Below are 22970 nucleotides of genomic sequence, written 5' to 3'. Positions count from 1 at the left end.
CTCTGCTCGGGGTTGGGGGTGGCTTGGAGCAATCTTGTCTCTGCACATGAATGACTGAGCTCCCGCTGCCCAGTGCAGCCAAGCATGGGGGATGCAAGCAGTTCAGTGGGATAAAGCAAAGGCTCTGGGGGCTGGGAGGAGGTTAGACAGCCCGGCAGGGCGGCTGCCAAGGTAAGTGTGCCATTGGGTTGAACTCTGAAGGATGCCTTGTGTAGAGAAATGGTGGAGTCACAGGTAGAACTTCTGCAGGCTGAGCCTGGGATTCTGCAGAAAGAAACTTAATCCCAAGGGAGTTGATGGCTGGCAGGGCCACCTGATCAGCTGATCACACAGACCCATGATGCAGGAACAGGGGCTGAGATGTCTCCCCTTTTCAATGGAGAAATGAAAGCTCAGAGGGGTGATAAGACCAGTGTCACAGAATGTGTCATCTGGGAGTCAGCATTAGAACCACATTCCCATCTCTCAGCCTGGAGCCTCATTCATGCCTTTTCTTACATATTTCTCTTCCCCAACAGCTGGGGTCCCTGTGAATCTCAAGGATGGGCTTTCTAATTCTAGACTGTTTTTGTCTTTTAGCCTCTGGGATATCTCCAGAGCAGGTAAGAGAGTTCCCAAGGTAGGACCTGAGAGACCAGGCAGCTCCTCCCCTGACTTCCTCCTTTCCATCTTCTAGAAGGTCCAAAAGAGTCAGACAAGCCATGTGCCAAATACCCCCACACTCATGCTCCCCTGTGGGGCCTGGAAACAGCCAGGGGGAGCACGGGTGGGGAGCCTGAGAAGTGGGGAGTGGAGGGCCTGGGAGGAGGCTGGTGAATCTTTGCAGAAGAAGACCCTGTGCCCACACTTGGGTCTTGTGATGTCCAGCCTGTGTTCCCTGTCCCAGGCTGTGCAGCCCCTCGAGGACAAACTCTGCTATGCAAACCTGACCCTGCAGCAGAAAGGAACCTCCTCCAGCTCCTCCCGGAAAAAGGCCTCCGTGAAGGCCCCCTCCGCTCCCTTGGTGGAGGTGGAATATGTCACTATGGTGAGCCTTTTGTTGGGGCTGAGTGAGGCCGGGGTGGGGAGGATGGGCTTCCACCTGCTCTCATGGGCACAGCGAGGTGGCCTCAGGGACCAGTCAACCATGGTCCTCGCCAGGGCAGGATAGAGCTAAAGGGACTTGGAGTTCTGTAGGAAATGTGCCGCCCTATGTGGAGCTGCGGGAGGATCTGCCATGTCCTGGTTGAAGCCCAGTGTGCCTGGCAGAGTGGAGGGGATGCTCTATGTCAGAGGCTCTGAGGTGTCTTCCCGTCAGCTGTCTCGTCCAAGGGCTCCTCTTCCCATGGCCACAGCTTTCCGCCGGCCTCTCTGATCTTATGCTCATCTTCATTGCAGCACTCGGTTCCGAGGCAGGAAGTTTCCTATGCATCTCTGTCTTTGGGCATCTTGGATCAGGAACCGACCTATAGCAACACTGGCCAGCATGTCACCCATGTGTCTGGTGGGAGCCACCAGGAGCTCACACAGTATAGCACCATCAGGAAGCCTTAGCCTGGACCCCACGCAAGGCCTGTGAGCACCTTCCAGCCTCGTCAGCTTTCTGTCCCTGCTGTCCTCACCAGGACCTCCTCCTGATTGGCCAGCAGTGTCCCCAGCTCCAGGACCTAGCCTCAGGGGGCTTCAGGGAGTCAGGGATCTCCCTGCATACCCCTCCTCTCCCACATAGCTGGGGAGGGGGCTTGGGATGTGCCCTGGGATATTAGATATCCTAATCCCCAGAACCTATGAATGTCATCTTTTGTGGCAAAGGGGACAATGTATTGATATTTAATTGAAGGATTTTGAGAAGTGGAGATTGTTCTGGATGATCTAAGTGGACCTAGAACATAATCACAAGGGTCCTCAGAAGAAGGAGACAAGAGGATCAAAAGAGAGGGTGATGGGATGATGAGAATGGAGGGTGGAGCATGGAGACCAGCAGCCAAGGGCGCCGCAGATTCTAGCAGCTGAAGGAGGCAGGGGTGGGCTCTCCCTTGGGCCTTCTGAAGGAATCAGAAAAGAACACCGACCTGAGCCCAGTAAACTGATTTTATACTTCTGACCTCCAGAACTGTAGGAGAATAAATTTGTGTTGTTTTCAGTAAGCCACTAAATTTGTGGTGATTTGTTACAGCAGCAATGGGAAACTCATACACGACATGGCAAGTGCCTCTCTCTAAATACTTCCCATTTAGTGACTAATTTAATCCTCACAACCCCTCAGGGGACTTCTGTTATTGTCTCCATTTTGTGGACAAGGAACCAGAGGAATACAGGTTCAGTGACTTGAACCAAGCTTTATGGCTAATGAGCAGGTAAGTTGGAATTTGAACCCAGGCATTATGGCTCCAGAGTCTAGAGTCCCGGCCATGCTTAGTGTGTGTGTGAGCATGTGGGTGTACACACTCACACAGAAGCTCACACAGGGATAGTTAACGAATATTTACAGACACTGGACTTAGTGTCTTTGTTCTAGTGTCTTGGCAGCCCCCGTCCAGCTCATATCCTGAATTCTTTTATTTTTTGAGACAACATAGGGCAGCACTCTACCTATGTTGCCCTTGGTAGAGTGATGTGGTGTCAAAATTCACAGCAACCTCAAACTCGTGGGTTCAAGTGATTCTCTGATCTCAGCCTCCCAAGTAGCTGGGACTACAGGCTCCCTCCACAACATGTCGTTATTTTTAGAGATGGGGTCTCGCTCTTGCTCAGGCTGGTCTTGAACTCCTGAGCTCAAGCAATCCACTCATCTCGGCCTCCCAAAGTGCTTTGATTACAGGTGTGAGCCACCACACCCTGCCTCATATTCTGAATTCTACCGTATCTCATCACCTCTGTGGTTACCAGCCGAGTCCCAGCAAGCATCAGTTCCTGCCTGGACTCCCTCTCTCTTTCCCTGCCCTGGGTCTGTTCTCATCCCAGCAACCAGTGATCATTTCAAAGCACGAACATGATGAGTCCCTGCTGATGATTTCTTTCCCACGGGGTCCACAGCCCCCACGTGACCCTTTGACTCCATTTCCTCCACTCTCCCTCTCACTGCTCTGCTCCACCCACATCGATCTTTCTACTGTCCTAATTAGAAGAGGGTTGCTCCCTCCTCAGCGCATTAAGCACTGGCTGTGTTTCCTGGAATGTTTTTCCCACAGACCTGTGAGTAGTTAGCTTCTATTTTTTTTTTTTTTTTTTTTTTTGTAGAGACAGAGTCTCACTGTACCGCCCTCAGGTAGAGTGCCGTGGCATCACACGGCTCACAGCAACCTCTAACTCTTGGGCTTACGCGATTCTCTTGCCTCAGCCTCCCAAGCAGCTGGGACTACAGGCGCCCGCCACAACGCCCGGCTATTTTTCTGTTGCAGTTTGGCCGGGGCTGGGTCCGAACCCGCCACCCTTGGCATACGGGGCCGGCGCCCTACTCATTGAGCCACAGGCGCTGCCCAGTTAGCTTCTTTTTAATCATCACATCTCAGCTCAAATGTCACTCTCAAATGTCACTCTCCCAGAGGCCTTCCCTGACCACCTGAGGGCAGCAACCCCTGCTCCCCACCCCAATTTCTGTCTATTCTCCCGGGCTACTTCCTTCCTAGCATTTACTTATTTATTTTTTGGTATCTGGGTTTATTGTTTCCATTTCTTCCTTCCCATACCCCCATGCCTAGTTGGAGTCTGGCATGTGGTAGGTTCTTATAAATTTGCTGATTGACTCCATGAATAAATAACACAGTTAGTTCAGACTTGGGAACACTGAAAAAGTTCTTCAAGGGCAGAAACCATGGTGCTCATCATTCTGGGATGGAAGTTGGGCTGAGCCTAAGGAAATTTAGGATTCACTTCCCAGAAGTATGAAATAGAGAGATTTTCGGCTTGGCGCCTGTAGATCAAGCAGCTAAGGTGCCAGCCACATACACCAGAGCTGGCGGGTTCACATCCAGCCCAGGCCTTCCAAACAACGACAGCTACAACCAAAAAATAGCCGGGCGTTATGGCGGGCGCCTATGGTCCCAGCTATTTGGGAGGCTGAGGCAAGAGAAATGCTTAAGCCCAGGAGTTGGAGGTTGCTGTGAGCTGTGATGCCATGGCACTCTACCCAGGGTGATAGTTTGAGGCTCTGTGTCAAAAAAGAAAAAAAAAAAAGAATGGAGAGATTTTCTCCCTTCCTGAAAATCAGGGGGAGAGGAGGGGCCATGACCCCCTCTGGCTGTAGGACAAAGGTCTATTGCTTCACTTAAGTTGATTTGGAGGAGGCTGGGGATAAAGGGTCAGGGAGAGGAAGAGGCATCATGGCTTGGTCAAGCTATGCTTGAGGACCACAGGTCAGTGACGCAGGGGTATGGGGACTGTGGACGTGTCTGGCAGGCCATTGTCAGTGTTTCCGCGGTTCATCTGGCTTCTCACAGCTACAGACACCCACGTGGACCTGGCACTGGTGGGTGATCTTGGTGGGTAGATCCTGCTCCCATTGCACCAAAGACAATTCCCTGGAATCTCAAAAGTGAGCTTAACCATTCTTGAGCTAATCCTTTAAGCTGGTCAGGTCAGAGTGAGGCTGTTTTTGACACAGCTTGTTTTAAGATTTATAGAGCAAGAAGTGCTTACAGAGAGATCTTGAAATGGAAAAGTATAAGAATTAGAGCGAATCAAAGTAGAAGAATAAAGATCATAAGGGAAGGCCTGGGGCCAGGGCATCCTCTCACCCTTTCACCCACTGGGCATGAAGTGGCTTTAATTCTGAGTTCATTTTAGGCAGCCAGCACCAGACAGAATGCACAAGTATATGCTTACATTGGATGGTGAGGAATTCATCTCTTCTGGTAATGAGCAATCACAGATCCTAGTGAAGATTATTATCACGAAACTTCTGACACAAATGTGGAAACAGAGAAGACTAGAATTTAGCTCAGTTTGGCTTGGTTGGAGGAGTCTGGCTGCTTCTGCATTTCTCTGGACAGCAGACAGGGGCTGGAAGTGGAAGGTGGTGTCCTAACTGAGTTGAGTGATAAATTGGCATAAAAGGACTTATCCACCCTGACCACTTTTAAGTATCTTACTGAAACTTCAAGGAAAAAAAGTCTACAAGACAGATATGTTACTGGGATGTAATGTTTGTATCCAAAATTCCGGATATCTGGATTTTAGCTTTTTGTAGCTTTTTGTGTCCTCAGAGATGGAGGTGACTGGGCCCTGGCATTCATGAACCAGTCTGGTCAATTCCACAGCTGAGCAGAGCAGGTTCTGACTGGGGGTCTTGGTGGGAAGAATCTGGGTTCTTTCCGTGCTGGGTGTTGGCTTCAGGAGTCAGCCTCTAACCCAGTCTGCTTTGTTCAAGCCTGAGCTAGGGTTTAGAGCATGCTGGGGAAATAGCCAGGGCTAGGGGAGGGAGGCATACATACGCAAGAGGCTCAAGAGGAAATCGTTTCATAACATCTACAGATTGGTATCTGGGTTTTGTCTCAGCCACATCCGGCTGCTCCATAACGACTTAGCTAAGGCTGATTTCGGGTGGCTGGCCAGCACCCTTATTTCAAGAGAGAATTTAGATACAGTTCCTCTGGTCTGAGCGAGGATGGTATTCACTCCCTGGCTGTATGGTTTCCAGGAAAGACATTCTGTTGACACAAAGTCCAGGATATTTAAGGACTCAGCTCTGATTGAGTGCCTAGTTATTGATAACCCATCTAAGGTTTCTGTGACAAAGAAGCAACAGGTCACAGACCCTTTAAATATTAAATTATTAATATTTAATAAAGATTTTACATGATAAAATTATAGGGTTTGGATAGTTTTCTTTTGAGAACTATGTGTATATCATTCGTTTCCAGAAGACAGAGGTTCTCTGAGAGTCAGTTGAGGGAGAAAAAAAATACTGAGCTAGTAAGATACAAGATTGAGATAGATGTTGCATTGAAGTGAGGCTAAAGGCAACCTTTGCTTGACATTTTGGAAAACAAAATTCAAAGCCACTAAGCCTTGAAAGGAGCAGACTGCCGACATTGGTTACATTCGTGTACCAATAATTTTTTAGATTGACGGGCGGATATAGAGATTAGGCTTTTATTTTACCAAGTAGGTAGAGTCTTTTCCAGTGTAATTAGAATTGGTCATTGGCCAGTTCATTGAAAAAGTTGGCTAAGCCAGGAAATCATAAAAGAGATATACTGTATTCTTTCTTTGTTTTATTTTGACTTGACTTAAAATATTTAAATGTGCATGAATTTTCTAGTATTTTGATATAGAACTCTTTTTTGTTTTTGTTTTTGCAGTTTTTGGCCGGGGCTGGGTTTGAACCTGTCACCTCCAGCATACAGGGCTGGCCGCCCTACTCCTCTGAGCCACAGGCACCGCCCTACAGAGGCCTTTTTTTATGCTCCTACTGAAAGATGGGGCCCCCTCCTTTGCCTGCACAAACTACGTGCACATCATGTTGTCCTGGCATTCCAGTTCCAGTTTAACATGGAGCAAGAAATTCTAGACCCTTCTGAAGTATCTGATTGTAAAACCCATATTCATTTTTCTTTTCCTCCCAATATTACAGTTCTCTCACCCATTTGCAATTTGACAGCATTTTCTTTTAATGACAGACTTTCATAGAATCTTTCCAAAGCATTCATTTCAGTTTTTCAGAAATAGTAGTTCTCTTTTTGTTTACACTCTTTTTTTCATAGGTCCATGTCCTTTCTGCTCACATTCTTCACTTCTTAGTTTATGAGTGAATTCCTTCGATTACATTGTTACGTTTGGACCCAAACAGCAGACTCTTGTTAACCAGGCACCTCAGTGGGTGAGAAGAGCAGCGAGTGGAGTTTCCAGAGAGGAATCCACCAATCGTGGGTGCTTATTGTGTCTCAGGCATGAAGCCAGGAGGCTCCACCCAAGAGACTGAAGGGTATTGGTTAAGCGAGGGATTGGTTAAGAAAGTTTCTACTAATCCATCTGTCATCACCATAATTTCATAAAATAAAGGACCTTGGAGCACTCCACGTCTCAGAATAATAGACAGTGTTTCCCAAGAAAGGACTCTTGGTAACTTTATGCCAATATCTATTTATGTTGCCTGTGTGTAATTTCCTACAAATTGACGGTGACTCTGTCAAGGGCTGGTATAATACTTACGCATGCATTACGCTGGCATCTTTTGATCTGGTTCACACTCTTTTCTTTCCTTTTTTATTGAGATAGAATCTCACTCTGTCCCCTTGGGGTAGAGTGCTGTGACGTCCTAGCTCACAGCAACCTCAAACTCTTGGGTTCAAGGGCTCCCGCCACAACACCAGCTATTTTTTTAGAGACAGGTCTCGCTCTGGCTCAGGCTAGTCTCCAACTCCTGAGCTCAAGCAATCCTCTCACCTCGGCCTCCCACAGCATGAGGATTACAGGTGAGAGCCACCTGCACCTGGACATTCACACCGTTTTCTGACAATCTTTTCTATTACAACTTAGCTGATGTAGCCCAGCTTCCCGTTGAGGGCCTCTAGTGGTCCTATTTGTCTGGATGCCGACTAAGGGTGTCACTCATGAGGGCCCCTTGGTCCTCGAGTGGTTGTGATAAAGATGCCTGTAAGCAGCCAGATTCCTCCCGGACAAGTCCTTTCCCCAAAGTAGCCCACTGTGACCACATCCTCACATGGCCCAGTCCTTTCATCAAGGAAGAGTAAGCAACTCATTTGTTTTGCCAAAGGTGCCCCTGAGGAGGGGCTCAGAATTAAGGGCAGAAATACAGAAGCGACAGCCCTTGTGTGGTAGAAATCTACTCCTAGTAAAGAAGAGCATCCTCGCTGGGTGGCATTCCCACGCAGAGTTCTGTGTCAATGATGCTGAAGGTTTCCGTGACAAAGAAGCAACAGGTCACAGACCCTGGTTTTAGTCGCACTGCCAGTGCCTGCCCTTTGGTTATCAGAGGAGCTTGCCCCGCTCATACGGTGCGCTCATTTCAAAACTTCACGTGGCCTTTTCAGAATCAACAAGCCGCCAAGGCAGAAGGGCTCGGAGACCTTGTGGCCTTGTGTTGAAACACACTGCTGTCTGGTAAGTGGCAGGGGAAAGTCGAACGTGGGAGAGGTAGGTAAAGTATTTTGTCTTAAAATACAAGAAGACTTGAAAGCAGGTATGAGGGGACTTGCGAGTGAAGGGAAGGAGCATCTACCCAGCAGCGCTGTTGGCTTGATTTCCTGAGCTTCTTATCCTGCATTTGGGTTTTGGTGGAGGCAGGCCCACAGGGGACGCGGCTGTTTGGCTCCTTTGCTCCTGAGACCCAATTAATGGTGACTCAGTGCATCTGGGCCTGCCTCATCTGAGCAGTTCTGGAGGCAGAGTCTCTGCTTTGTGAATGAATGTTCCTGGTGGCACTGATTTCCCTCTGGTGTTTGTCCTGGGCCAGACCGAGATTGTTGCCAGGGCTTCACTAGAATCTGGGGAGGTGCCTGGGGGGAGCCTTTGTTCAGAGCCTTCCTTTCTCCACAGGCCCTGGGAATCTAGGGAGGGACTTGCCAGTGTGGTAATGGGAGGAGTCGGGGCCTGGAGTCAGAGCCCCGGGTTTGGCGTTCTGTCTTGTAACTTGCTGGTGGCTACGCCTTGCCAGTAAACACCACTGTTGACACAGTGCCAGGCATGGGGAACAGCTGTCCACCCCTTTGCTAATTGGCCCAAGACATGGTTCCTCAAGGTGCAGCTGAAATCAGGTGTGGTGTGAGGCCAACAGAAGGCAGGGTCGCCCACGGAATAGCTCAAAACAGAGCCAGGCTCAGACCCTCTAGGACAGTGGTTCTCAACCTTCCTGATGCCGCGACCCTTTAATACATTTGTGGTGATCCCCAACCATAAAATTATTTTAACTGCTACTTCATAACTGTAATTTTGCTAGTTATGAATCATAATGTAAATATCTGATAGGCAGGATGTATTTAGGCGACCCCTGTGAGAGGGTTGTTTGACCCCCTGAAAGGGGTCGTGACCCACAGTTTGAGAACTGCTGCAAATGGCTGGGTCACTTGTGGGACAGAGTATACACAGAAATACAGCCCCCATGTACAAAAATGATTAAGACTTTGAAGATGGCAAAGGAAAATCTCTAAACCAAGGGCAGGACCCTACAGGACCTGGCGGAGGGGCTGCTTTCCGCCTTGCTTCTCACCTGCCTTCAGGTGGCCCTGGGCTGTCGTGCCCTCCCCCGACCCCCCGTCAGAAAGATCTAGTTATCTCCAGACCAGTTGCTCCTGGTCCCAAAGACAGGAGGAAGAACTTTCCATTACCCCAGCCTGAGTTTCACCTCCTGAGGCCTCCTCCCCTGCTCCCAAATTGAACTCTTTTCTGGATGGTTGACATCTATTTCCTTCAGAGAAAATTCTATTTCCACTGATACAGTGAGGTCTGCAGCATCAGCCCCAATAAACCAACTGCTCTACAGGGTGATAGAAGTTCATTTCCTAAGTCCAGTCATTAATAACCTGAATAAGTTTATTCAGCCTTATGTGACACCACGTGTAAGGCACAAACAGCCCAGTTCAGGTGGGACAATAACAGGTTCAGTTAATTTCTTTTTCAGTCACTTCTCATTAAAGATTTAAAAATGTTGAGCCCCAGCCCCACCTAGGACTGGCTGGGGACAGCTGTTGTGTTTGTATGACTAGCCTCCTGCTGGTACCACCTCATTTTGCTTGGAAACCACTTTCTTCCCCTTTTGGTCCACAGGATTTGGGTGGGACTGACTGTAACTTGCAGGTGGGCACGTGACACTCCTTTCATCATATTCCCTCTGGCCACAGCGACTGGTTCAGGGACGGGTGTGTGACCATTTTAGTCTCCCATGTACATTAGATCCAGGACTTAGTTCAGAGTGTGATCTGGAGCCGCTGGCAATCATGGGACCTCATGAGAAGAAGCCAAGCCAGCGGGAAGAATGATGGGACCCAGAGAGAGTGAGACTGATGTCATTGTGAGTGTCTGGGTCTAGCTGAGCTGGGTTTCTGCAGCACCCCAGCCTTCTCAGGTGCAGGAGCCAATGAACTCTCTTTTTGGTTTAAGCTGGTTTGAGTTGGGGTTTGTCCTTGGCAATCAAAGGGGTCCTGACCACCAGAGCTCCCTTTCTGCAGCCAGTGGTGATGCCCGTGCTGCTTATGATCAGTGCTGTGGAAGTCGACAGTGTGTGTGTAAGAGTTCTGCAAATTCTAAGGTGCTGTTTGGATGGAATGACCAAGGATGTACTTTTGGTTAATGGCAGAGCTGGGATAAAGCCTGTTTCCTTTTTTTCTTTTGCTTTTTTTTGGCATCTAAAGTTCAGTTCTCCTTCTTGCTAATGAGATGTCTCCTGCTGTAATCCATGAGCAGGACAGGCAGTGGCCAGGAGAGCTGGTGGAGAAGGCAGGTTGTGGGCAGGACAGAGATGAACAGGTGGGTCGATGGACGGTACATGTGGTGGTCAGGGCAACAGTGGTCATGGGCCATGCTATGTTGCCACCTCAAGTGTCTGTGTCTGGAGGGGCCTTGGCTTCAGGACATGGAGGACGAAGGTCCTTGAGGGCACACGGCGGGGCTCATCTGGCCCCCACCTCTGTCTCTCTCAAGCCTCTCTCTTTTTTTTTTTTTCTTTTGGCCGGGGCTGGGTTTGAACCCGCCACCTCCGGCATATGGGACCGGCGCCCTACTCCTTGAGCCACAGGCGCCGCCCAAGCCTCTCTTCATGTATTGCTGTGACATCCAAAAGGGTCAGAGCCCTGATGTCTCTGAGTTTGGTTGGAGATTTTTCATCACAGATATGTGGAGATATTCAGACAGGGGAGCCGGCTTTGTTTCCATGTGTGGACTCTGCCAACCCTGGGTCCTGGATTTTTGCTCCAGGCACTTCTCAGAAGTGCACTGGGGAATGTCTTCCTTTCTTGGACATGGGCTTGACAGGATGCCTATGTTGGGGCCCAGAGTCAACTGACCTTAAGAGGCAGAGCCTTGTCCTAACCAGGCCTCTGGGCTTTATAGTCACTCAGAGCAGTTGTTCAGCCAGGACCCAGAACTTGGAGAGCTGTGAGCATTTGCTGTGGTCCTCAGGGGCTCAGCTTCCCACCATGTGAGACAAGAGGCCCCTGACCTTTAAGGAGGTCATGTGCTGTGTTGGGCTGAAGTCAGATGTGGCTTGAGTCATCTCTTTTTGTGCCATCCCTCTGATCCACCCAGCCTGCTGGGTCTGAGCCAGGGTCTGACACATGGTGCCCAGCAAATGTCTGTTTGGTCATCTCAGGATTCCTGGGCAGAAAGGTTAGATTTCAAGGGGTGGACATGTAGGGAGGGGTGGAGGTGGGATATAAGGAAATGATCCCAATCATCTTTTTTCTATTTCATGTTTTTTTTCCCTGAAACCCAAATCCCATAGGCACTGAGTGAGACAGAGGCAGAAACATGAGCTGACGACTCTGGGTATGACTGACGGAGGTTTCAGAACAGGAAGCATCCCCTCCCCTTTCCTCCCCACAGCCAGGTCAAGGCCAGGGCATTCTCAGCTCAAAGGCAAGTATTTCCTAGAGGATTGCAGGAAATATAGACCAGGAGAGAAGAGCATGCCTCCTCGACCCAAGTCACAGTTAAACACCGTTGAGAGAGGCAGAGTTCAGGGTTGGGAGGAAGACCCCACTGTAGATGGAGGCTGTCCTCACAGTGTAGCCAGTCACCAAACCATAGAAGCCTGACAGCATTAAACATTTCAATGCCAAGTCTCCTTGTTTGCTAGATTTCATGCTTAGTAAACAATCTGCTGATTATAATGTGGCTTGGCATCTAGGGCAATACTTAGGTCTTGTGAGTCTGATTAACACAAGCCTGTCTGGAGAGATGGAGCGACTTATGGGTGGGTGAGGAAAATTGACTCCACGTAGCTGAAGGCCACATAGTCTATACCCTAAAGTAATGACACCCTCGTCCTCTCCTAATTCCATCCCTCTGCCTCTCCATCTTGGTTGAATTTGACCGTAGGCAAGTACCTGCATGCCTCTGTGCCTCAGTTTACTCATCTGTAAAATGAGATTAAAATAGGGTTGTTGCAGGGTTAAGTAAATTAACAGATGTAAAGTGCTTGGACCAGCACGTGCACATACGTGCTTATAATGGTTGGAACTATTTGGATTTCCACGATGTGAGCTGTGACCTCGAGCAAGTAATTTAGTTTTGTCCATCTGGCCTCTGTTTCCTTATCTATAATGTAAATACTGGAAAAAGCATGTGGTAAGTATAAAGTGTCATAGCATATATTAAAGATATTTTTGTAAACTGTGAAATGCTGCACAAAACACCCATGTGTTTATTTTCATCATTTATTGTGAATAGTTCTTAGTCTTATTGGGTCCCTCTAGATTACAGTGCAGAGATGATTTTAATACTTCTCGGTTTATTACCTAATGAAACCTGAGTTTGGACCCAGAGGTGAAGAGGAATCTGGGTAAAGACAAAGGTTTGGGACTGTCCTCTATAGACGGAGGGTTTCCCGAGGGCTCTGTCTCATGTAGACTTTCTATCAGAAGCTTAAAAAAGTTTTTTTTTTGGAGACAAGGTCTTGTTCTTTTTCCTGGGCTGGAGTGCAGTGGCACCATCACCATCACTGCAGCCTCCAGCTCCTGGGCTTAAGGGATCTTCCTGCCTCAGCCTCCCCAGTAGTTGGAACAACAGGCATGTACCACCACACCAGGCTAATTTTTCTATTTTTTGTAGAGATGGGTGTCTCGCTATGTTGCTCGGACTGGTCTCAAACTCCTGGCCTTGAGTGATCCTTCCCCCTTGGGCTCCCAAAGTGCTAGGATTACAAGTGTGACCCATTGTGTGGTTTGTTTTCTTTCCAAAGGTTACACAGCTTCTCAGTGTGAGCTGGGGGAAGGCGCTACCAGTTCCTGACTGTCTCCTAGGGGTAATGGTGTGATGAACAGCAGAACCAATTTTTAGTAAACAGAGTTGGTGAGGGACGATGTGGATACAGCATTCAAACGGGGGGGGAGTAAGAAGTGGAGGAGAAATGTTTGCTTTGCTTTTAAAAGGCCATAACAAAAGATAAGGGAGACAGAGATGGAAAACACATTATCACTGACCCTGCCTACAGCTTATGAGAGCAGGGGCATGTATGTGTGAGTGTGTGGACGAGTATGTGCACGCGTGTGCGCCCGTGCATGTGTGTGTGTGGGGGGCAGCTGGGGCAGAGGATGAGCAAGCAAGAGGAAATTTGAGCTTAAATGCAGCTTGCTTCAAGATAGCTGACAGCACGCTAGTGGCGTTTGCAGAAGCACACATTATTAAATAACACCCTTACGTTGATGAGTAGAAACTGTCCACTACGAAGCAGAAATGCAAATACAAAGGGAGAGAGCAGACTTTGGCATCAAGGCCAGGGAAATAGGAACCATTTGCTAGGGAAATTCTTGAGCCCTGCCCGCCTCAACAGTTACACTATTTTCACTGTACCACTTGGGACCTTGCTGCCTTCAGGAGCAGCTTGAGGTCTGGTGCAGTCAGTCAGGGGTTAAGATTTCTAGTTCCATTGTTTGCTTGGAGCTCTCTCACTTGACCTCAGAAAACCTCCTCTGGTTGGCGGATGGGAGGGTGGACCAGGGCTGCTCTCAGCTGGGGAACTGCACTGCCTGAGCAAGTTAGCAAAGGAGCTGTGATCTCCATCCTCACTTGCAGTCTCTAGAGGCAACTTCTCTTGCCTGAGAAGTGGAGGAAAGAAGCCAGGAGCGTGTGGGATAAGTTTAGAACCACTTCAAGTGCCCACTTCAACAATTCCCTAGCCTGGTGCTCACCTCTGGCTGTTCCCTTCCTTGCAGCAAGGCTGGGTTTCCTGCCGTGAGAATGCAAGATGTCCCTCCCCAGAACCACTTATGATGCTAGTGAGTCTCAAACATTTTCTCTCCAAAGACCCAGGGGCTCCAAGTTGAAGGGAAAGAGGCCTTGGAAGATGACTTTGAGACACTGAACTGAGTCATCGTCATTTCCTGAAGTTATCCTCTGAACCAGGCAGCACCCCTCCCATGCCAGCTGCCTGCTCTGGGCAGGACCCACCAATTAGCCAGAGGAGTCCCAGGCGGCCCGAGTTTGACTGATGTAATGTGCACTTCATTTATTTATCCATCAGCCTTCAATGCAAGCAAGAGACGAAAATAAGCAAATGGAAACATTACACAGGGAGCAGCCGCTCTTCTTGGCTTCTTGTTTATTCCTGAGCCAAATCACTTCTCGGCCTTTTGGCTAAGATCAAGTGTCGTATTCCTGAGCTGAGGATGGAAATCTTTCCAGAACTGGGGCTAGTGCTCTCACTTTGAAAGGAAAATCTCTTCGCCTACAAGGCACAAATTTCCCTGTGGATTTGGATTCTTTGGTCACAGACTGGTGTGCCATTAGTGTTATTTGATTGAGGAAAAAAAGCCCCCGTGGGATAAAGAATGGTGGAAGAAGAAAACGGAACAGCTGTGTATGGTCTTTTGATGGTTTCTTTGTCTTTCCCTGGTAATATTTTCTGGCAGGGAAGGACAATGTTGCTATATCCAGGGCTTCCTCTGGGATCCGCGGGTAACAGCTCTGTGGGGGCGAGAGGCTGTGGGTGTGGAGCTCTTGCTTCTTTTGGATGTGAACTTCAGTCAGAGGCCATAAGTGAGAAGCCATAATTTCAAACTGAGGTTGGAAGTGACCCCTTCTTCCTGGGTCATTTCTCTGCATCTTCCTCTACCTTTCTCGGGGCACTTCTGATCTGATGCAGGATTATCAGTGTGGGCTTGGTAGGCCACAAGCTTATTAAAGTTGGGAATCACCTTTTGATGTGTTCTCTATAATGCCTAACTTTGTTCTTTTCACTCTGGAAACATTCAGGACATGTTTGCTGAATGAATGGATGGGGTCTGTGGTTTACTGAAAGATGCAGAAATAACCAGGCCAGCCGAAGGTGGAGGTGCAGGACGAGTGCAAAGGAGCAGGGAGCACAGCAGAGGTGACCTGCTTACCGTTGCCCTTCACCTAGGAGAGGTGTCAGAGCAGAGCCAAAGGGAAAGGAAATGCTTTGGAGGACACAGATCTTTTATCCTAATCTCCCCAATAATCCTTTTTTTTAGAGCAAAAAGGACCAAGCCCTAGATGAATGGATGGACAGCCCATGTCTTTCTGCCTCCAGTCTTTCTTTTTTTTTTTTTTTCCTATTGCCTCCAGTCTTTCTGAGATGCTGCAGAGGAGACTTTGTTAGGCTTAGTTACTGTGTGTGGGTGTTGATCAGAGCACTGATGATGGTGAATTAGGAAGTAAGCTCTTGGACCGAATCCTTTTGTCCTGATTCACTGGTATCTGGGGCAAAACCTTGCCCCCCTCTGCGAAGATGAAATGAAAATCTTTTTATTTTCTTGGGGCGTAAGCTCAGGCTCTGGCATAATAGGGACCCAATTTGTGGGCTTTTCCTGAGCCCCTAACTCAGGTCATTGTCCTTGAGACATGACTGGTAGCAAGAGAGGACTGACAATGCCTGAGGAAAAGAGCAGCAAGGTTGTTCACATGCTTTAAATTATTTAGTTGCATCAAATATTCAGATTCGTAAAACAGCAACTCTATTTAAAAACTCCAAGCATGTGATAAGTGGGTGAACACAATGCTTCCAAGCAGTTCCCAGCTCCCAGCTCACACTCTAAGAATCTTCTAAGAGTTATTCCACCTCACCTGGTTCGCCCTCTAGCTCTTGGTAGTCATTGAAGTGCAAGTGCCATCCACTGCCAAGGATGATATTTGGTATATGCTTTTCATATAAATGAATTTTAATGAGAAGTTTCCTTGTGTCCTGTATCCCACCATCCAGAGAAAGGAGATATTCAACTTGGGAAGTCACAGCTGGGTGTTTACACAGAAGTCATGGTTTTTGTATAGGCAGATTGCATGAGCTTATTCCCATGGGCTTGTGCCTGAGGAATGTGTGTGTGTTTCTGACGGTCTCTGTGTATGACACTGCTTCTCTTTTCATAAAGCATCAATGTTTTAGGTGAACTGGTATTTCAATACCTTGCCCATTTACAAAAAGACTTTTAAGTGGATCACAATAAAAAGTCAAGCACCATCATAAAATACTATCAGGAGGATGTATCAGCTCTATGTAAAAACTTCCCTTATACACATATGTCACTTTGGCATCACAGAAAGTTCAAGTCTGCTTCCTGCTCTCAAGATGCTCACAACCAAGGTGACCAAATAGATGCTTGTCTGAAAATGCTTTGAACTTGATGGAACAGGCTTTCTCTCGATTTTGGGATCAATAAATGCAAAGGAAGTTTAAGTTTTCATAGGCTACATCTTATGTTCTATGTGTGGTTAATTGATGTGGGAAAGACCAGATCTGATCAATATTTTGAAAACTCTGAACTCCAGATCTTAAAGCTTTCAAAATAAATATTTATATATTTATAAGATGGCTTAAACTTGGAGAGGCCCATATATTTTGTGACCAGGATGATTTTGTAATTGATTTGTGATTATGATCCCCTGCTTGTATGCATTTTCTACTGGGGCTAGACTCTTCACCTCAAGCAACACAGGCATTATTCTAGTTTACTTCAAACTGTGTTGGCTTTAAAAAGCACTTCTCCATACCCCAAGGCAGGCGTCCTCAAACTTTTTAAACAGTTCACTGTCCCTCAGACCGTTGGAGGGCCGGACTATGGTTTAAAAAAACAAACAAACTATGAACAAATTCCTATGCACACTGCACATATCTTATTTTGAAGTAAAAAAAACAAAACGGGAACAAATACAATCATATTGCCTCATGTGGCCTGCAGGCCGCAGTTTGAGGACCCCTGCCCCAAGGGTTCAGAGACCTGGGGAGAGGACACATGGACTAGACTATCAAATCTACAGATCTTAGCCGGGCGTTGTGGTGGGCGCCTGTGGTCCCAGCTGCTTGGGAAGCTGAGGCTAGAGAATCACCTAAGCCCAGGAGTTGGAGGCTGCTGTGAGCTGTAACGTCATAGCACTCTACTGAGAGGGCAACAAAGTGAGACTCTGTCTCAAAAAAAGAAAAAAATTCTACAGATCTGCTCCCTTCAATAGCTGATTTTCTTTTACTTGTGTCAAAAATAACCAAGAGCCATGCATCTAAAACTTTACTGTGCGCATTTATTTCCTAGGGATCTTGTTAAAATGCAGATTCAGCAAGTCTGGGGTGGGGCTAAGATTCTACATTCTAACATACTCCTAGGTAACCCCAATGCTGCTGGTCTATGGAGCACACTGATGAGAAATTTTGTAAGGCTATGGAGAAGAGAGCACTTCACTTGGAGTCATACTCTTGGCTTTTGGTATCAGCTTTGCTATTTGCCTTCCCGTTTTCTTGGACAAGTCACTTTGCCTCTCTGGACTTCAGTTTCCTCAAATATAAACAAATACAGAGTAGGAGGGTAGAGCACGTTATTTCAAAGTTTATATTCATACACTTTCCAGAGTGCTCTTTTGATTTAAAAAATCTCCATGTATAGGATTCACACACAGCCTTTCAGAGGACTAACAGGTAAGCCTGCATTAGCAAAGTAGGAAATATAAGGGCTGGAGCAGAGAGTCTGGCCAAGTCAGAGAAAGGAGAGGGGGAGCCATAATAATTCCTCATGGTAAATACAAGGCTTTGATTTTTTCCAAGGGATGAATTTTGGCTGAAAAATGTTACCTGGAGAGAGGCTGCTACTTTCCCCCCAACAACCATTTCAGGAAGAAACCTGCATTGCTGAAAATTGAGTTGCATAAGAAACTTGGACCAGGGAAGCAGCGGATGTGTTAGGGCTTTGGAGTAAGTATACATTTGCAGGCAGCTATGAATGAGTCACTGCTGAGGGCAATTTTCTGGAGCCATAGGGAGTCTGCATTGAAAACAACAGTTTATCTGTGCTGCAGATCATTACTCCATGGCCAGAAAGTCAGATCTTTGGTCACTGCTAACAGTTCTAACAGGGACAAAAATAGTCTCCTGTAAGGGTTCGGGAGAGCAAAGGTGCTCGGTGTACACAGGAGTTCAAAATGGCAAGGGGAAGGAGGGAGGGAGGGAGGAAGGGACACAGGCAATTTAACTGAACAAACGAAGCTCCTGACCATCTGGGCTTCTGGCAGCGGTGGCCCCTCCCAAGCACTCACGCATCTGTGTTCTGAGCCACAAACAGGGTCAGACAGAAAGGGTCCCCCCCCCCCACGCATACAAGCTAGTTTCTCTTTAAGTCCCAAAGCAAAGTCAGGAGAACAGAGAGAACTCGCGGTGAACGCGTCCTCTCCCAGCGTTGGGACGGGGAATGGAGGAGACTTTTACCTTATGCAGGACGTGCTCATTGAAGACAGGGCCAGCTCCCCCCTGGTAGGAGTCGGGTCTCTGCAGGTCCATGCCCGGCTTGGAGCGCGCTGCTCCGCAGTCCCAGCGCTCTGCGTCGGCGCTCACGGGAGCTGGGTCCCGGCTCCGCTGGCTGTGGCAGGCTCCGGGCTAAGCCCCGAGGTCCGGGCCGCATCCGCGTTCAGCGCTGGGCAGTTCCCGCAGCGGCCGCAGCGCCGTACCGGGAGGGCAGGAGGCCGCACTCTTCCGTGCCCGGGGCGTTTCAGCACCAGGAACAGCGACACCGCCCCAGCGCACCTGGGACCAGGGTTGCGAGATCCCGTCCGCTCCCAAGTCTGTCGCGTGACTCCAGCAGGGACTCAGGATTTGAGTCCAGTTGGTGGTCAGTGGGTACCTCATTCAGCGATTGGACTCCGGAGGCTCAGCGACGCTGCTGCGTTCTCCGGCCATTGCAGTCCCGCGAGCTCGCGGCTCCTGATTCACAGCGAACAAGCACCTTCGTCACCACACAGCCCAGCTCAGCGCTCCTCCTGCGTTTGCAGAGGCGAAGTCTTGCGGCGCTGGCCACGCTGGTGGCGCTTGTGGCGCTTCTCCTTTGGTACCTGGACAAGTAATTCCCTCAGTATGCATGAGATAAATTGCACTTCTAAGCCCGAAGTCCATAGACGATGGGCTTTAGGGGTCTCTCCCTGAAGTTCCTGAAATATACACAATTCTGCTAAAGTGCATTTTCTTAGGGACTGGGTCCAGAGAATTAATTACACTCTGCAGGAGACATATGATCTCAAGAATTAACAGCAACTGGCTCAGGAGGGGTAGAGTTGTGGTTTTGTTAAGAGCACAGGCCTCAGAATTCATATCTTGGTTTTGAAAATTATTGGTTGTGCAATCTTGGGCAAATTACGTTCTCCTAAGTAATGGAGGTACTAACTGTACTTGCCTCATGGTGTTGCTGTGAGGATTTAATGAGTTAATTCATGTAAAGAGGCTAGAACAGTGCCTGGCGTGTACTAAGAATTCAATAAATTTGAGGTGTTTTGCTCTCTGGGTGGGGGATGGTGGCTACATCCCTTAATACTGGAGATGTCCTGCTGGACGACCTTTGATGGCAGAGTTGCATCGCCCCCCAGAAGGATAGCACGAGGCTGACCACTGTGGGAACTGGGGCAGGGATTACAGCCTCAGGAGTTAGCCTTACATGCTGGCCCCCTCACCAGGGATTAGAACTAGTGCCAATGGCCCTTTGAGTCTATATAAACATGGAGGGAAAGATCCAGGCTCAGGGTTAAAAGGGTGCATTTTACTCTGGGTTTCAGTTCCTTTTTGTCTGGGTGGCTGCAGCCACATCTCTTATGCTCCCTGAGATTTCTCATCTGTAAGATAGGTCATCCATGTATACACTTCATTGGATTTTTGTGAAGAATAAATGAAACAATGTGTTGGAAATTTTTCTATTTTTAAATACAAAGCGAATTTCATTTATAAGGTGTTATTACTGGAATCTCTAGACTATAGATACTTGATAATTTTAATTTTCTTGAGACAGGTCTCATTTTGCCACCCAGGCTGGTGTGCAAGTGGTGTGATTGTGGATCACTGTAATCTACAACTCCTGGGCTCGAACCATCCTCCTGCCTCAGCCTCCCAAGTAGCTAGTACTACAGGTGTGTGCTGGAGTACCTGGCTGATTTTTTTTTTTTTTTTGGTAGAGATGGGAGTCTCAAGCAATCCTCTCACCTCAGCATCTCAAAATGCTGGGATCACAGGCATAGGTCACTGTGTTTTACATGATGAATATTAACTAAATAAAGCTAGGGAACCGGTGTGTTTGTGTGTATGAAATTCTCACTCAGCCTGTGGTTGGGGTCATTAACCTGAGGTGAATAAATGAACTTTAGGGGAACTTTGGAATGCTGGAAATGTTATAAAAATTTTTCCTCTGTGAATTTTTCTGGGGGAGAAGCCCCATAGATTCTATTAAGTTCTCAAGTTGTGTGTATTAAAAAAAAAAGTTGAGGAGCAACGGCTTAGATCCTCTCATTTTAACTTTTTCTTGAGCTTCCTCATCAACACTGACTTGTAGATAAGAAGGTTCTAGAGGCCAGTGACTGCTCTGTCTTGAATCTCACATTCCTAGGACGGGTCATTCCTTCTCAGTGTCTGGTTCTGAGCTCTGAAGGTTTATTAAGGATTATGAAAAGCACACAGCAGAGGTTCAGAATTTATCTGGAGTTGATGAAGGAAGATTTCCATGAGAAATTACGTTTAAGCTGAAATCTGAAGGAAAAGTAGATATTACTCAGGTGAAGGGAGTGATGATGGCAGTAGAGTGATTTCAGGCAAAGCAATCAGTATGTGCAAAGACTTTTTGGTAGCAAGGAGCTGAGAAAAACCCAGTCTGGTTGGAGTCTGCAGAGTTGGGGGAGAGGGATGATGGGAGACTAGAGAGGTCTTAACTAGAGTTAAGGAACCGATTGTGTAGATCATGTTAAGGGTTTTGGACTATATTTTAAGAGCAATGCCAAGCCATTGAAGGATTTAAAGCAGAGGAATGGTATGGCTAGATTTGAGTTTTAAAGATATTATTTGGGCTACTGTATAGAGAATGGATTAAGAGTCAAGAATAAATGCACTCTTTAAAAGAGATTTGTAAAATCTGTTTCTTGTATATTGTGGAAGTTAATCCTTTATGTCATAAACATTGCATTATTTTCTGAAGTTTATTTTTCATGGTTAACTTTGTTTATGCTTTTATTATTATACTGTTTTAAAGTTTTAACCTTTAAGTTTGGGCGGAGCATGCATAGGCATTAGCCAGGCAGAGGAGATCAGAAGGAATATTGAACAGAAAACAAAAAATAAAGGAAAAGAGATATCATTTAGGGAATGTGTCCATTAAAATATGAGAGGGCTACTTATGTTCAAGTGATTAGTTCTATTAATTTAGAACCATGTATGTTTTATGTCCTCATCCTTTTACATTTGTTAAAATGTGTTTTGTGTTCTATCTTGGTGAATATTCCAGGAGAGCTTGAGTAGACTGTGATGATGTTGATAGTGGGCAGAGTATTCTGTTAATGTCAATCAGATCCAGTTGACTGATAATGGTCCTCAAGTCAACTGTATCCTGATGGATTTTATTCCTGCTGGATCTATCAGTTACTGACAGTGGGTTTTGAATTCTCCCACTATAATTGTGGATTCAACTTTTTCTCCTTGTGTTTCTATTAGATTTTGCCTTGTGTATTTTGATGCTTTGTTTTTAGGTGCTTACACATTTCTTGGGAAACTAATTTCCCTTTGTCATTATGTAGTGTCTCTCCTCACTACTACTAATTTCCCTTTTTCTGAGTTTTCTTATACCAAAATTAATTTAGCCACTGCAGCTTCTTTTGATCAGCGTTAGCATGGTATAGTTTCCTCTAACCCCTTATTTTATCTCTCTCTCTCTTTCTCTCTGTCTAAATGGGTGTTTGTCAGTGTGCATGTCCCTTTATTTTTAACACTTGGAGTCTTTATATTTCAAGTGGATTTCTTGTAGGCAATATATAATGGGATTCTGTTTTTTTTTTGGCCGGGGCTGGGTTTGAACCCGCCACCTCTGGCATTTGGGACCGGCACCCTACTCCTTGAGCCACAGGCGCCGCCCAGAGATTCTGTTTTTAACCCCCTTTGACAAACTATATTATTTATTTATTTATTTGAGACAAAGTCTCACTATGTTGCCCTTAGTAGAGTGCTGTGTCATCACAGTTCACAGCAACCTCAAACTCTTGGGCTTAAGTGATTCTCTTGCCTCAGCTTCCCAAGTAGCTGGGACTACAGGTGCCGGGCACAACGCCTGGCTATTTTGGCTATTTCTTTTTTTGTTGTTGTAGTTGTCATTGTTGTTTGGCAGGCCCGGGCTGGGTTCGAACCCACCAGCTCTAGTATATGTGGCTGGCGCTCTAGCCTCTGAGCTACAGGTGCCGAGCCCAACTATATCCTTTAATTGACATATTATGCCATGCACATTAAAAGCGATTATTTATCTATTTGCATTGTTATCAACCATGTTTGTAACTGCTATGCATTCATGACAGTTTCTCTGAGCGATTTCTATTATTTCATTTTCTCTCTTCTCAGAATATCAGTAGAATGATTTTTTAACATTTTAAGTGGTTCTTGTGGAATTTTTACAGTATATTTTCAAAACAAAACTACATCCACCATAAATAACACCATTTGTGCTTCATGTGTAGCTCACGTACCTGAAAAACAGGATCCTAATTCCTCCCCCCACATCCCTGTGACTTTGCCAACCTTCACGCCACTTAGCCGTATGCTATGATTACCAAATAGTAAATTGTTAAACAGTTATATTTTTGATCAATTAAGAATAAGAAAAATGAGGTTTTATATTACCTTCATTTATTCCCTCTCTGACACCCCCTTTGCTTTATGTAGATCCAAGTTTCTGATACGTGTCACTGTCCTGCTTGAAAAAAACTTTTAACATTTCTTGCAGGGAAAGTCAGTGATGATGAATTCCTCAGTTGTTTGTCGGAGAAAGTCTCTATTTTTTCTACTTTTGTTTTAAGAGATGGGGTCTTGCTATGTTACTCAGAGTGGGGTGACGTGGTTATTCACAGGCATGATCATAGCACATGATCAC

The 22970-nt window shown here is 46.8% G+C and overlaps 2 protein-coding genes across 8 annotated transcripts in view; one reads left to right on the top strand and one right to left on the bottom strand.

Moving 5' to 3' along the window:
• Positions 1-2125, top strand: part of CD300LF (CD300 molecule like family member f) — a 37882-nt gene extending 35757 nt beyond the window's left edge. For 4 of the 6 annotated variants that reach the window (XM_053567696.1, XM_053567693.1, XM_053567692.1 and 1 more), the window contains 3 exons: positions 580-602; positions 887-1027; positions 1378-2125. In XM_053567696.1, the coding sequence (XP_053423671.1) occupies positions 580-602; positions 887-1027; positions 1378-1533 (320 nt within the window). In that variant the 3' untranslated portion in view covers positions 1534-2125. The remainder of the gene's footprint in view (positions 1-579; positions 603-886; positions 1028-1377) is intronic. The other 2 variants (XM_053567698.1, XM_053567697.1) reach the window with 1 other exon arrangement.
• Positions 1-18622, bottom strand: part of RAB37 (RAB37, member RAS oncogene family) — a 60135-nt gene extending 41513 nt beyond the window's left edge. Inside the window, exon 1 of one of the 2 annotated variants that reach the window (XM_053567703.1) lies at positions 18299-18622. In XM_053567703.1, coding sequence (XP_053423678.1) covers positions 18299-18370 — 72 coding nt within the window. In that variant the 5' untranslated portion in view covers positions 18371-18622. The remainder of the gene's footprint in view (positions 1-18298) is intronic. The other variant, XM_053567701.1, reaches the window with a different exon arrangement.
• Positions 18623-22970: the final 4348 nt, after the last annotated feature.

Source organism: Nycticebus coucang, chromosome 18 (genome assembly GCF_027406575.1).
Source record: "Nycticebus coucang isolate mNycCou1 chromosome 18, mNycCou1.pri, whole genome shotgun sequence".
NCBI classification, from domain to species: Eukaryota; Metazoa; Chordata; class Mammalia; order Primates; family Lorisidae; genus Nycticebus; species Nycticebus coucang.
This window is presented reverse-complemented; position numbering and strand designations above follow the sequence as displayed.